The sequence below is a fragment of the Apteryx rowi genome, unplaced genomic scaffold, assembly GCF_003343035.1.
Source record: "Apteryx rowi isolate R43461 unplaced genomic scaffold, aptRow1 scaffold_152, whole genome shotgun sequence".
Taxonomy (NCBI): domain Eukaryota; kingdom Metazoa; phylum Chordata; class Aves; order Apterygiformes; family Apterygidae; genus Apteryx; species Apteryx rowi.
In genome coordinates this window covers 1263775-1278955 of record NW_020447775.1, presented here as the reverse complement: position 1 = coordinate 1278955, position 15181 = coordinate 1263775, and the positions used below count along the sequence as shown (strand labels likewise).

Sequence of the window (15181 nt, the reverse complement as noted above, 5' to 3'; positions counted from 1 at the left end):
CTGGGGAGCCCTGTCTGGGGAACGGGACCGGCGCTGCATGAAGATGGGGCCTGCAGGGAGAGGGGAAGGAGCCAGGCAGGACCCCTTGGTGGCGTGCGGGCAACCGCTCCCTCCCCTTGCTGCCGAAAAGCAGGTGCTGGGGAAGAGAGCAGGAAGGGTGAACGGGGGAAGTTTGCCAGGCACCGAAACAGCTGGCCGCTCCTGGAGACAAGACACGTGGCACGTGTGGGGTGGATTAACAAGCTTATCTGGTCAGAGAGCAGTCGGCTCTACACGTGCACACCCGGCCCTGGCTGCCAGCACCTCCGAAATGAGGTTACACCAAGAAGGCTCAGGCACCCTTGGCTTTTTCTCCCAAGGCTTTATGGGTGCCTTGCCTAGGAGCGCACGTTCTCCGCGGCTCTCTCCGGCAGCTGACAGGCAGCGGGCTTGTGTCAGCCTCCGGCGTGATCTTCTGCGATACAGGAAGGGCAGTTCAAGTGTTTTACAGCTCTGCCAGGACAGCATGTGGTGATCATCTCTGTCCGCAGTAAGCACAGCCTCCTGCCTGCTCGAGTGCCAAACAGCAAGGGCCACCCGTCTACGATGGGCTGAGAATACGGCCGCGAGGCCTGAATTCACCAGGCGCCCTACATGGGAGGCAAAACGCAGCCTGGAACACCTGGCTGCCCTGCTCGGCATGACCCAGGCCATATTCAGCCCCAAAGAACCCCTTTTCCCCCTTTCCATGCCCACAGTGGTTGTTTGGAGAACTGCCTGGCTGCACGGCTCGGCAGCAAGGGGACCTCACCGCAGTATCAGGGCAATCCCCACCCCTCCTAATTCCTCGCTGCAAGGAAGAGATAAAAATGGCCTTGAGAGCAACCTGGAGAAGAGAAAGGGGGTGAGGGTGGAGGCTTGGCAGCTGGCTTACGTCAGCGCCTCGCAGGTGACGTGTTGCTGCTGTTTACGTGCGTGGGTTCCTAAGCCCCGCTGGCGTGCTTTCCCATCACATCCCCCTCTGGCCGGAGAGCCTGCTCCCTGCCATGGCACGATTTCCCTCTTCGGAGGATAAGTGACTTTACGTTGCTCCTTTCTGAGTGTCCTCGAGGTGCGCTGCCCTGGTGTCTCTTTCAGCAAGGGGTATCAATGATGCCTTTTTTAGGTGTGGCAAAGGTCCCTGGGAACTTGTGCGGCCTGTTGGGCTAAGAAGGCTACGGGGCATAAGTTTCCATAGGCAAAGCGACACGAGGAAACGAGACGTGCCGCCTGGCTGCCTGCGACTTCCCCGGCTCAACAGGCCCATTCACAGCTGACATGACTTTGGGAAGCATCAGTGCGAGCTTCGAATTCCTCTTTCCGAATGCCTGCTGAGACAACTTAACCAGTCTGAGCACAGGCCATGATTGTACAGCATAACTACCTTTAAATAGCATGGAGTTTACTCTATTAGAGAGAAATTTCTTAGCAAGGAAGCACAAAACCTGGAAAAACAAGGAATAATTCGAAGCAATTAAGACCTTCAAATCAAATGTAAGAGTTAGCCTGAAATCCCCTGCACTTCTTCCAGACTGTATTTGTATTCTGTATTGGTGCCGCCTTCAGGCTGTTGATAGTAACTGCACATTTTTCAGGACTACCCTTCCTAGGGAACTGTTTAAATCACCGATACTTTTTTTTTAATTCAGTAGGGAATTGTGCTTTAAAAATCCCAAGAGCTCTATAGTCTGTAATTATTATGGGTAGACTGAAGAAGCTGGGTAAGGACTTAAGCCTGTAGTTTACTTTAGCCGGTCCCATTTTTATAGGCACATACCCAAAACAGTCAAACACTGCCAACAGCTGGAACAAGCAATTGCACAGAAATGAATCTCCAGGTCGCTTCAATAGCTCCAAATGTAAAGTTGCCAGAGTATAATTATAGAAGCTTTGAGAGTTTGAGGAGTAAAGTTATCTTAATAATTTAACTGTATGAACACACTGACTCATTTTACTGGCGGTAGGAGTAACCGTCTCCTGACTAGCAGGTTCACCTATAAGCCAGTGTCTGAACTCTTCACCCTGCGTTTGCTGTAAGATGGGAAACTTTGTACGAGAAGGAAGTGAAGGCTATGCCTCCATTGTTTGGTAGCTCTTTGCTCCAATGATATCTTTCTGGTAGGGCCTGAAGAGCTATTTGCCCGTCCGTATCTACTCCTGTGTATTTATAAGCCACCTTTCTCTTCCTCTGATCAAAATTCCTTGGGTGTATCTGGAGTCAGAGCTCCCAACTTTGTGCTCTCAGTAATCTCCTGCAGAGACACTGCGGCTGAGGGGCTGATTGATGGCGAGTGACATTCAATGTTACTGTACGGCGTATGGCAGGGAAAACCACTCTGCTCCAGGAGACCTGAGTTCAGAGCGCTCTTCTCTGCACGTCGCAGGTACCTTGGGGTACTCCCTGACTCTTGGYGTGTCATCATCCACTTCCATGGACCCACCTGGGCTTTGCCCTTTGGGAAGGTGAATCCTGGCTTCTTGGGACACCTTGCGCCAATTCCAGCATCGCTGACGGCCTGCTGTGCATCGCAGCCTTCCTCCGGCCTTCCTCCCGCCAGCTTCAGCCTCCCTCCCTTCACAGGGCAAGGGCGTCTGATCCGCCTTGCAACCCAAGGCGCTCTGCGGGGCAAGCAACCAGGAGAGGAGCCCTGTGAAGGCAGGCATGGATGCAGAAGCGCCCTTTTCAGTGCCGAAACCACTTCCTCCTCCCCCTTCTGTACTGGCCTCATTTCACTCGCTTCCCACACGAACGAAAGGCTTTGCGAGCTGAGTCATTCCTTTTGTGGGGCGCACTGTATGCAAAACCCGTCCACGCACTTAACAGATTTCTCAGAAGGTGAGATCTTGTGTGTCTTTCGGCTGGGGCAGGGGGGCAGGGTTTTTTTGAGCAGTGTCACTATGGAAAAAAAGGAAAATTGGAGCTCCAGCCCACGGCAGCCTGCAGATGAGGCAGAGAGGATGGCTGTTATGTGAGGGAATCTGCTGCTCGAAAGGCTGGGAGATTAGTCAGAAGGACGTGCTGAAAGTGTATGAAATGACAAATGGGTCTCTTATCTGATGAGGACAAGATGACAGGTGAAGGGAAATTTTAAGCTGTGAAAAATTTTTCTTTCTTTAATTTATTTTCCAGCATAACATACAGTGTACATGTCCAGGAATTCCCTGAGGCCAAAAATACATCAAGATCCAGAAAGAGACTAGATGGATATGGACAGCAAGAATATCCAGATTTGTGAGGATTAATGGCAGTAAAAATGTCAGCAGGAATATTAAAATCCATGCTTCAGGGTGCAAGAAACTCTTTAGTCATTAGATCTAGCTGGAGCRAGGAGGAGGAGGATGGGAAGGCAGATCTCGCCGTGCTCCAGCTGCAGGTTTTCTCCGTGTTAGTCTGGTGCTGGTCTCTGCTGCAGAAGGACACTGGGAAGTGGACAGACTGCTGGTTTGTGTCAGTTAGGGGTTTCCTGCTTTCAGTCCTGCAGCCAGGGCAGAGTCCTGCAGCCACAGCTACCCCGGTAATGCTGCTTGTGGGGGCAAACCCGGTGCCTGGATCTCCAGCACAGCAGCCGCTTTCTCAGGTTCAGGGGAACAACCTCTTTCCCTTGAGGGAGATGCCTATTTACAAGTGGTCATTAGCCCCAAATCAAACACTAAATCTGAGGAGCCCTGGGCATAGATAAATTTACCAGAGGTGAGCCACAATCATCTGAAGGTAGCGGCTTCCCAGCTGCATGAAAAGCCCTGCTACCGCTGGTGTACAAAGGTGAAAGAATGCATATTGCCCTCGTGTCAGCCAGGCCCTGAGCTCACTGACAAGGTCTGCGCCGCTTTAGGTATCTACTGTGCAGGGAGAGGTGTCTGGGTTTATTTTTGACATGACTGTACTGCTAATGAGAGTCCTCAGCTGACGTTTCCAAATACAGATGGGTGGTACTTTCCCATTAGCATCCCATCAGCTGAAGCCTGTGTCTGTGCAAGCACAGTGGTGCCAAGACCAAGACAGTTTCACTCCAAGAGCCCGRGGGACCTCTGCTTTCACTCTTTCTATGAGAAACTCAGATGTGGTAATAAGCCAAGTCTGTGAGGCTAGTAGTAAAAGAATGATGAAGGCTCTTTGAGGTGCTAGAGAGGCCATAAAAGATCTCAACAGAAATTCAAACTCCCAGCTACATTCCTGGTTTGATCTTGGACAAATCAATTAATATTTCCATGCCTCTGTGTTCTGTAAATGTGGGCATTGACTCCTCTTCTTTCCCATCCCTTTTTTCCTCTTGTCTACTTAAAGCAGTGAGTACTTCAGAGCAGGCACTGTCTCCTTCTGTAGGTATAAATATTCTCCGGCCCCAGGCTCTGCTGAAACCCCTGCTGCTATATTAAAGATGACAGCGGACTCAGCAAAGATGGAGAACCCTTTTCCTACCAGGAGCAGCAGTAAGGAGTAGGGGAAAGCCAAAGGAGATTAAAAGATTATTACTTCTATTCATGTCTTAGCAAGAATTTCAGGCTATGACCCGTCTTTAGATATACCCGCTATGAGCGCTGCTGATCTTGCCTCTGTGTAGGAAAATCTGACCAGATCCACCACGTGGAACTGCTGCAGAAGTCCTCCCCTCTAAATAAGCAGAGGATGCCATTTAGCCACGGGCTGCTGGACGGACTTCATCACGAGGTCCCAGTGGTCAGCCGCATTGCTTGGTCTGCTGTTCCGCAGGGTGGCCTGTCCAATGAGGCACCTGGGGTCAGAGTCCACTTCATAGATGGAGACAAGGACTGTGCAATCCCATGCTGAAGACTCGGACATGTGGAACAGGAAAGTCTCRTTGAAAACGATGAGTGATGTGTGGGCCCGCAGCCTGGATTTCTGGGGCTTTTGTCTGTGGTGTCTGCAGGAAACATCTATCCTTGCATATACATCTGTGATAGGGAAAGAGAAAGAGGAAAAATGAAATGTGGGGGGAGCACTGGGGCATCAACCTCTGTCCCAGAGCTGGACACTTCAAATGTCGACATATTATTGCGTAAGTTAGCTATGCTGGGAATGGGCTGGGTGTTGATTAGGGCGAAATATTGTTAACTCATTTCTCAAAGTTAGTAACAAAGCTTGTGTTGGCTTCAGTACTGCTGGAATTCAGACCACCTGACCTAGGCAACCCCATCTTTGTAGGTATGTAAGTAGTAGGACTTAGGCAATCCTTACCATCCTGTGCTGATAGGGCATGATTTATTAAGGGGGGTATATATACTTCAGCGTAGTCCCTGCAGCTGTGAAAGGGTCTCTGAAGTAAGCAGAAACAGGGCTTTTGATGGAGGAAAGGATTTACTCTCATTAGCCCTGTGGGTGCTTATGCTAAATCCAACACCTGCATCAAGGCTTGGAAGGAAACAATGCAGAAGAGCCTTTGCAAATTGCTTTGCCTGCATTTAATTAGTGCAATGGAAAACTATAGCTCTAGAGGAAAAGATGAGAGATGTTTTGAGCACGTAGGGCTGTGGGAAGAGTTCAGCCTAGGAAAGGAAAGCTCAAGAATATCAAAATCTGCTGTGTTTCTTTCAGTCCCAAGGGGAAACGGGTGTGTGGAAATACAAGAGGGAGAGCAGGACACAGAGAGAGGCAAAGGAAAGGGCTGCCCATCTTCTCACCTGCTCTGCACTACAGAAGGCAAATGGCCAGATCATCCCCCTCCCTCCCATCCTGCAACTAGCTGGTTGGTGCAGAGGAGAAACCCATGTAAGACAAGGACCCAAAATTGGAAGCGTGATTGGGTTGTGCTGGCTATCAACATCAAATGTTGGGTTATGGGAGAAGAAGGTATCTCTGCCTCAGCTTTCTCAAGGTATGGAGCTTCTCCTCAGCTTATCTGCAATGCAGAGCATCTCTAATGCTGCTTTCAAGTGTCCATGGCCTCAAAGGGCCATTTCATCAGTGGAGATTGAAAGATGATAGCGGTGCGCTGTAGCCTCTCCACACTGTCCCCACCACAGGGAATCCTCAAGAAGAAAAGCAAATTGGCTCTATACTGGGGTTAACAGGACTGTACTGAAGTCTGGTCTCTGGGTCTCTGCAGAAGTGGGATTCAAGTCCTATGATGGAGGGAAGAGGAGGGGAAGATGCTGCCTGAGAGAAGTGGCTGAGCATTTCATTAGTGTGCTGGGTCAGTGGAAGCAGTTCTCATGTTAAAACTCATGGGATTTAACATCAGATGGCCACCTTGTTGAAAAGAGCTGAGGGCTGCATGCTGCCTCAGAGTGGTGCGGCAGCGTTCAGTGTTGTAACAGTCACGTAAGAACTACAAGCAACCGATGGAGGTGGCACATTCAAAGCCAAYGAAAGGAGGTGGTTCTTCACAGGAGTGTAGTTTGGCTGCGAAACTCCCTGCCACAGGGTGCTGTGGATGCTAAATGTTTACAGGGATTCAAGGGGAGACTGGATGAGTGCAAGCAAGAGAAATCCATTGGGAATTTCTAAATACACAGAAGCCAGCTTGGGAAATCTCTGAGCCACATCTTGTTGGAGGCAGGGTGAGCACAGAGGGGAAGTCTCGCTTATGCCTGCCCTGCTTCTGTACTCTTCTCGACTTTGTCTACTCTCAGAGACGGGCACTGGGCCAGCTGGACTTGTGGTTTGATTCGGTAGCACTTTTCTGCCAGTGCTGGGGGAGTTACGAGCACAAAAATGCCTTTTCTCTCAAAGACCTCCCCATCCCTCTGTATAGGTGGGATAAAAGTAGTAGCCAGCAGAGTAGAGAGTGGAGCAGCAGGGGAAATAAAACCCTTACTCTTATTTGCAGTGCTGCAAGGGGGTGCAGTTTTTGCCTTGAGCAGCCCGACTTCTATCCTCTGGGAGATGGGAAGGCACTTCAGGGACACGAGCACTTCTCCCACAACATCCTGCGAAAGGCACAGGGGCGGGCACGCAGTGAGCGGATGTCTGGCACAGCAGCCTCTACAGCCACCAAGGGCTCATCTCAACCTTTCTGCAGCTCGTCAGGGCCCTGGTGCCTCAGCGACAGAGACTGCAGGACCGTTACAGCGTTCTGGCCATACCTGGCTTTCCAGCATTCTTGAGACTGAATTTTTTTAGCTTTTTAACTTTTTAACAACTGCCAGCAACAGTCCTTTGTAGCCTTCGCTGTGTTGCCTATCTATGAAAGATAGGTGTGAAATTAAATTCATCCAGGTTCACAGATGGTCCCCAAGGATGCAGGGCAGGAATTTTTCATTAATAAAACTGAGATGGTTGTATTAACATCCATGTTCTAACATCCCTCCCAGCCACTATTTGGACACACTGGTTAAGGCCAATGTAATAGAGTCACTGCCTTTGTACTCTTCTGCAGATCTTCACATAAAAGCAGGCTTTGGGAAGCCTTTAGGTCTCTCAGGGCAACTCTGACTTCCCCCAGCACAGCATTTCTGGAGTATTTGTCGAAGCGTTGAACCTGTGGAAGAGAGGAAACCAGCATGTCCACAGAGGGAGAGCTGCGGGATGGAGCTGTGTCACAGGTGCATCCACATGGACCACAGCTGAACCTCCTCCAAGGGGAGCTCCTGCTCTAAGGCCCATTTCCATGCATTTCCATTCTCATTAGTGGTCACTAGGCTTTCAAGGGTCAGGATTGGGATGCCATGGTAGCAAAGGAGGCTTATGCTAAGAAGTGGAGTTTGGAKGCTTTTTTTTTGGTGGTATCACCTGAAGCAACTTTTCTGCCACTCTTTCATCTCTGCTTACCCCTTACCACTCTCTGATATTTGCCTAACTGAATATTAAGTAGTGTTGTCTCACCCAGTCTCCTTTCTCAGCCCAGCTTGGACAGGCTGTGCGAAGGCCACACCACCTCTGATCCCTACCTCCGTACAAGGTCTGCATCCCTCCCAGCGATGGCCTGAGGAGCAGGTGGGCCCTTGCACAAGGGCATGCCCTTCAGCAGCTGCCCACACTTGTTTCGTGACAGCTTTGGGCTTTTACTGTGGGTGCTCACACATGGCTTCAGTCTCCTCTCCACGTCCCCCCCGCAGTTGTTTCTCCCCCATTTTGCTCTCTAGCATGCAGCTTTTCCGCACATCTGTTCTGAGCTCCCGGGCTTTGTTGCGTGCCGCCAGTCTTGGGAGTATGGTCACGGTGTGTGGCCATCGCTGTGTGCACATGTTGTATGCAGGCATGTTTTAATTTTGAAATGAAGCCTTTTAAAACTGCTTCCTGACAGGGGAGAGAATTATTGCCGTCAGTCCTTCACACTTGGATCCTATAACTCAATGTCAATGTGTGAATCTGGCTGGAGTCTTTAAGAGAGCAGCATGAAACCACTTCAACAGCTTATGGCTCTTGCTCCCCTGTGTTTTCTCTCTTAGCTCCATCTCCATTTCTCCTTCCACCTCTTGCTCTGTGTGCACATCTCTCCTCCGTGTACTGTGCTCTTGCCCTGCCATTGCAGCTACCCATGTCATCCTGCTGCTTTGCTGCGGCGGTTTCCTTTGATAAACTTGCCAAGTGCTCTTGCTGGTGAAGGTGCCGTACAAAAAGTGAATGAAGAGTAAACAAACCGAGATAGGAAAACTAACTGCCAAATCAGAGAAACTTTGAAGTAGTGTGTTACTGGACATTTGTCAAGGGTCATGAGAAGTTTAGCAACACGCGGGAATCACCATTCGGGTTCAGATGTACAATCCATCTAGTCCAGTGACATCTTTTGAAATGGCAATTGCTGGCTGCTCCAGGGAGGGAGCAAAACCCGGCGGAGGCCATTAAAGGATTACGTGACTCCCGTGGAAATCTGTCTGTCCCTGGCTGTTTACGTCTCTAGCTAATGCCTCGCGCCATGTGCGTCTGCACCAACTCTGCAGTACTGGTTTGTCTGTTCACTCCTGTTAGCGCAGCTCTAGATTTCTGGGTGACCCACTTCTCTCTGCTGCCAGCAGAGCTCTCAGGCTCAGCATTACAGCATGGCCAAGGGTACGAACCACAGGGACTTCAGCTTCGTGCCCTTTCTCCCTGCTGGCTTATGACATCTGCAGATTATTTGCGGGGAGGCGACTGGCTGGGAAATGACCTGTCCACTGTGGATTTCACCAGTAATGGCTTTGCTCCTGTCCCCTCAGCACAGCTTTCAAAGATGTCCCAGTCTGTAGGAAGTCTCGCAGCTAGCTGCTGCCAAGGTATGAGGTATGTTTAATACCCCTGGGCATTCAGCGGTACATCTGCACTGTAATATAGGCAGACCCGAACTATCTCCGAACAGGGCAACTCGGAACCAGTCGAGCCRCAGTAAGAATTAGGCATAATAGGCTGCTCATCATGTCATCTCCATCAGAGCTAGCCCTGCTCTCCCCACACCACGTGCTATCCCTCAGCTCTCCTCGGAGAGGCAGCCYGTTCCCTGCAGTGCCATGCATTTACCCCAGGCCGCAGTCTCTGTGCCGTATCTGCTGCAGGTCCATGCATCCAAGTGGATTTGCGCAGGAAAAGCCTGTGTCAATGGAAGGGAGACACAGAGCCAGAGGCACCATCTGGTGCCTCAGGGAAATTAAATCACCTCTATGTARATACTGCAGAGCCCAGGAATAAAATGTCCAAGAAATTATTAGGGCACCCCTTTGAAAGCCAAAACATCTCAGGAGCTCCAGGCTTTCTGGCTGCTGGTGACTCATGTAATTGGCTATCATGGTCTTATTCGTGTTGCTGAAAGGCCAACATCTCTGCTGGCTGCACTCTGAGAGGACCTGGTGAATGAGTTTAGAGAGCTACTAATCCACTCTGCTTTCTTTGGAAGGGTAAAAGAGGGAGACCTCTGAAGAGGCCAGCATGGAGGGAGCCTCCCATCACACACCTCGCCTGTGGTCAAGGCACCGTTCTCCATGTCTACTAATTGAACTAGCTCACCACAGAGATAACTCAGGCMTGAGCCAGCCCCATCCCACCTCCAGCTTCAGAGTGCTCTTCTCCACCTYGGTGTCCCGCAGGGAGCAGACAAACTTGTCCCCAAAGGCTGGCCTGCTGCAGTTCTTCACCACCTGGCTTTGCCACTCATGGACCATGCACTGGAGCCCAGGGATGTGGGACGGGACCTGCCTCAGCAGTCGGATACGGACAGAAGACTTGGCGCRGCCTTGGCTAGGCAGATCCCTGGCCTCCAGGCCTGTCAAAAGCAGCTCACGTTGCTCTCTGCMGTAGAGGAGAGAAAACTTCAGTTTGCCCCGGGAGCTGTGCAGGAAATCCAAATCACTGCTCGCRCCGTTCAGGTTCTCCGTCCTGGTGGGGGAGAAGGGAAGGCAGGCACTTGGCTTGTCCAGCTCAGCTCGTAACTTCTGGATCTAAGGCAAACAAGGACAGGAGGAAGAGAGAGAGAGGGTCTTTTACAGTCCGGTAGGCTTGAACGTCCCTTCCTTTCCTCCTACAGGACAAACAGATGAAGGTGCATTTATGCCAGGGGGATATAGCGCAGGTGTCTAATATTTGTTCAGACTATTGTGAGGAAGGAGGTGGAAGGAGCCTCAGCAGGGCTCCCCCTGCCTCACTTAGGAGCTGCATTTAATCTCCTGCTCTTGCCCTTGGTCCCTGCCTGAGTTGCGCTGCAGCCAGGCCCACGTCTGGCCATGTTCCCATTGATCCAGATCCTGACCCACGGACTCGGCTTCCTGGCTCGACTTCGGACCTGCCTCCTCGCTCTGGASTTGCGTGGCGGTCTGCACCGCCGGCTGGCCCTGGTTACTGCTACCTGACCCACTCTGCCTGTCTTGCTCAGGCACTGGGGGTCTGCACCCTCATCAGTGAGGGCACAGCCCTGCCTGCCTGCCCATCACCCGCGGCTCCCGGCCTGCTGCCCTTGCGGAGCCGCCTGCCCTCGCTGCTCCCATACGCAGATAACAACCCTCTGCAAGCACCCGGTGTTTGACAAGGTGGTGAGGCTAGTGGTGTGTGTTACTGGGGTCAGACCTTCACCTGACATAAATCAAGGCATCTCTGCTAACTTGAAAATGGTTTTGCTCTTATTTTCTCTGAAAATGAGCACACTGGACTCTGACAGCCGTGCTGCAACAGCGAGAGCGAGCACACCAAAGCAGCCGCTTTCATGCTCCTGGTCATGCACGACGACCTCTCTTTTAGCTTTTTTCTCCTCTCACCATGCTTTTCTTTCTGGTGTTGGCTCTTCTTTTAATCAGTCAGAGATGAGCAGCTGCAACCCTTTAATAGCCATTTGTACTCAGCAGCTGCTGGTGGTATTTTAGTGCTGATTCCTCTCTCCTGTTGCTGAGTAGGTTCTTGCACCTCCTGCTGTGGGTCTGTGTGGAGGAGCTGTTTGTGCTTTGCTGTTGCTCTGTTTCTGGCTCTTGCAGTGAGGCCTGGCCAGCTGCAGGAAGCTCACCAGGAACTTGAGGAATTCATTTTACTGGAAACCACATCCACTCTGGTAAGTGGAGAAGCAGTCTGGAAGTAGAGAAGAAACTGGACCTCTCCAGCCATGGAGGAGGGAGAAGGGATGGAAAAGCTAGGTGCAAACCACTGCTGCTCCTTAGGTAAGGATTTAAGAGCTAGATAGAGGAAGAGCAAGTAGAAATCAAACTTCTGATCAAACTGGAGAAAGCTTTTTTTTTTTTTCCCCCCCAACAGTTTTCCCTCTGCCAGTTTTCCTGCACTGCCAATTTTTTTACTTCCCTTAGCAGCAGATTTCCATAAGCTCTGTAGCAGTCCCAAATWTACCCAAAAATAGGTGTGGAGGGGCTTCCTCTACCACATAATGTGATGTTTGACTGCTGTGGTTTGCTTGCAGCCTGAACAGCTGCAGCATCTGCTAGCAGCCCTATTTATGAGAGGTCTAAACCTGAATTTGTCATCCAAAATTTATGTAGGGTACTTCTAGTACGCTCTGGGAGGCGGAGGTACGCTGGAGTGTATTACCTGAGCGAGCTTGTGCTGTGGGTAGGCCACAATAAATGTAAAACCAATGCAATGGGGCTGGCTGGTGACCTGATGTGTTGGTGTTTTTGTRTCTTTGTGACTGTCTAGTCCTGCTGGGGAAATGAGGCTGAGTGGATGTGTGGTCCTGGTGCACRTGGACTGTAATGAGGAGACCCTGTGCAAGTGGAAGAGCTTTTGCTTCTCCCTCTGCCCTTTTGGGTGCTGTTTCCTTGCCACAAGGACTCCTTGGGTTTTGTGTCTTGTTTTTTAACTGGTAAGAAGCTGTCAGTCAGTTCATCTCCTGATCCCACAGGGTTTCTGAAAATGAGGATGACTTGTGACTTTGCCCGAGCGCCAGTGTACTTGCCTTGATACCTGTGTTGTTCCGCTTGGTGATGTCAAGGAGAAAAGGTGGCGTTTTCTCTCCCCAGGTGCCCTTCTCTGCCTTTGCCCTAACACAGCCTTCACTGTGGTGTTTCTTCTCTGTGGGAATAAAGAAAAGCTGAATAAGCGCTCTAGCTTGGCAAGGATGAAGTCTGGAGGCTGAAAGTCTTGCAATGAGATTTTTCTTTGTTAGTTTTGAAAAGCCTTTGGAGAGTTGAGTTTAAAAAAAATCCTGAGGCTCCTGTCTCTGGAAAGCAGAGCCTTTAGATGGGGCACCCCAAAAACCAGAGTGGTGGGTGGACTTTCCTCCGTGGAAACCTGGGGCATGGGTAGGAGGACAGGGGACCCTAAGGCCTCACTCTGCCTCTCTTCCTGCAGGGGTGGTGGTGTAACCAGCACGGCTTTGCTAGTGGGATCTGCTGCAGTGTTAATGCTGCCATAGCGTGGGTGTGACGCCAACTGCCTGGTGTCTTCTGCTGGCGCAGAATCCCTTGCGGACGGCCTTGCAGTGTGCTTACAACAAGAACGTAGCTCCGAGCAGTCTAGCAAGCTGTGCTCAGATGGCACTTAGGCCTGCTGCTTCCGGGCAAGGGAAATGGGGTCAGCCGCCTTCAGTAACACAGTCTGTGCACTTACACAGCTGAGAAGGGAGGAGGAAGCAGAAGCAGTGGGAGAGAGGTGTGTGTTGTGGGGTTTTTTTTAGTTCTGTCTCTTTTTTTTTTTTTTTTCTCCCCCCCCCCTTTAGCAAAAAGCATCTGAGCAGAGTAGGATTACTGAGGCCAGGTAACAGGAGGCCGGGGAAAGTTGGAACCTGATAGTGAGGAAGCATCAGTGAGCCCAGAATCACTTGGGGCATTASATAAGCGATGGGCTTGAGAGGAGGGAGGAAACCATGCTGACACTTCTAGACTGGTGAAGAGGCAGCTGCCTGGAGTGTTGTCCCTGGCAAAGCGAGGGTGCAACAACTGTACATGCATAGTGTGCCTGTAGGATCCCATAAGGGGAAGAAACAAGGCCCAAAGTACAGGAAACAACCAGGAGAGGTTCGCCTGCCCCAGCTTCCCACCTCTTGTCTTGCACACATGGCCAACTTAATTTTGGCAGGAGGAAACTGCTCCCTTACTGGCCTCAGCTCAGGGCACCTTGGACCTGCAGCTTGCCAGAGTGTGACTGTGACCACAATGCCTATGCTTGGAAGCATAAAGGCCGAGGACATTGGTATTAGTGCAGTTGTACTCTGCCCTTGTGTTTCCTCCAGGGTGGGAGTCCCTTGCTGAAAGCAAAGGGTGGTGGAAACGCAGGCTCCTGGGGGTTGCTGGATGTTGTTGCCCAATACTTACTTTTTCCAGTTCTGTTGTGTTTCTGGAGCTGACGCATCTGGCAGGCTAGGATTGTCAGAGCCACCAGGAGCAAGAGGATGGCTAATGCCAAGATCCCATACTTGCAGGCATTGGCAAAGGACAGCCATAAGTTGTACAAGTCTGTCACGGTGGAGTTCTTCTGTATCATAGCTTCTTCCCCTGTAAGAGACAGGAGGAAGGGATCAGCATTGCTAGTATTGCCTTGCTGCATTGGCAAGGGACAGGTCTATATTGCAGGCATATACAAACTGAAAATGTGACCTAAAAGTGCAAAATTAGTCATGTTGCCTTCCTGGGGACTTGTGAGGTTTTTATTTACATGCGCTTGCGTTCACAGGGTCAGTACCGCGTTATCACAGATTCCTGTCTGTGTGGCAATGATAAGAACAGAGTCAATCTGCTGGGTTTCGTTGCTTTTGTCCAGAACAACTCACAAAGCAGCTAGCAGCTTATGGTTCTTTAAGATGAAAGACCACAGGAAATGTGATGGACCTGTGATTTCCCAGCAAGCTGCTTTTTTTCTTTCCGCCTGCTTCACTGACCTCTGCGTTGCACTGCTTTGCAAGTGCTGCCTCCTACAGTCACTTGCACTTGTGCTTGTTGCCTTCTGGCAGTGCCTGACGGCAGATGCTCTGGGAAAGTGCAAGACTGGAGTAACCACCCAGCAATTCCTTTCCCCAGATGTTCCTCAGCCTCCTGTGGTATGCGGTGAGGGCCTTCCTTGCTTTTAATAAGCCAGAGTGGGGTTTTTTCCTTTGTTTGTTTAACTTCCATTAATGTGTTCAATTGCCTTCTCAAGCTGCGTCAAATTCTAGCTTCCGCAGCGCCCTATGGCAAGGAGTTTCACAGCTTAACAGTAAAAACTACCTCCTTTAATTCAGCTGAGTTCTCCCATGCTGGTTTAACTTGTTCTCTAGATCTTGAACTGGAGAAACAAAAAACCCAAACAAAAAAAAGCCCCCAAAAGCAGCCAATCATTCTCTGTGTGCACCTTCCCTAGGCACTCCTGATGTTCACAGACCTCTCTCGTATCCATCAGCCCTTTCCCAGGGTGAGGAGTCCTAGCTCATTTGTTTTTTTCCTTTGGCAGAAGCTGTGCCAGACCTCTGATCAACCTYGTTCCGTTTCCCTGAGCCTTATACTGCTCTTCTAAGCAACCACAGTATTGTACTATGAAGGGCCAGGTCTCTCTGGTTCACTGGATTTGGTTTGTCAGGTTTGATTCCCAAGAGGAAAACCTCTTTGTGAAATTATGGGATCAGCCCCCAGCTGGCCAGGGTGCCGTGACAACTTTGGCATCTGGGAGGTCGCTAGCCTGTTTGTCTTGCTTGCGGTGCTGATGGGAAACGTGCAGGCCAGTAGTTGTGCAACTGTTGGCTCAGCAGGCAGCTGCATCAGACAAAAAGATTTTGGTTTTTGGTGTCTTCCTTCCCATAGCATCAGCTGCGCCTGCAGTAAGTCGCTGCTTAGATTTGCAGAGCTGTCCAGGCAGCAAAAGGCCTGGGGAGCCGTGACCATGGCACGG

The 15181-nt window shown here is 50.6% G+C and overlaps 1 protein-coding gene across 1 annotated transcript; it reads right to left on the bottom strand.

Moving 5' to 3' along the window:
- Positions 1–3150: 3150 nt before the first annotated feature.
- LOC112962701 (synaptotagmin-6-like) lies at positions 3151–13804 on the bottom strand. Its single transcript, XM_026059108.1, has 6 exons — positions 13636–13804; positions 12279–12394; positions 9934–10326; positions 7338–7457; positions 6795–6906; positions 3151–4932 (listed from the first exon to the last, which is right to left on the bottom strand). Exons 1-6 carry the CDS (start codon positions 13802–13804, stop codon positions 4631–4633), a joined length of 1212 nt encoding a protein of 403 aa, XP_025914893.1. The 3' UTR covers positions 3151–4630.
- Positions 13805–15181: the final 1377 nt, after the last annotated feature.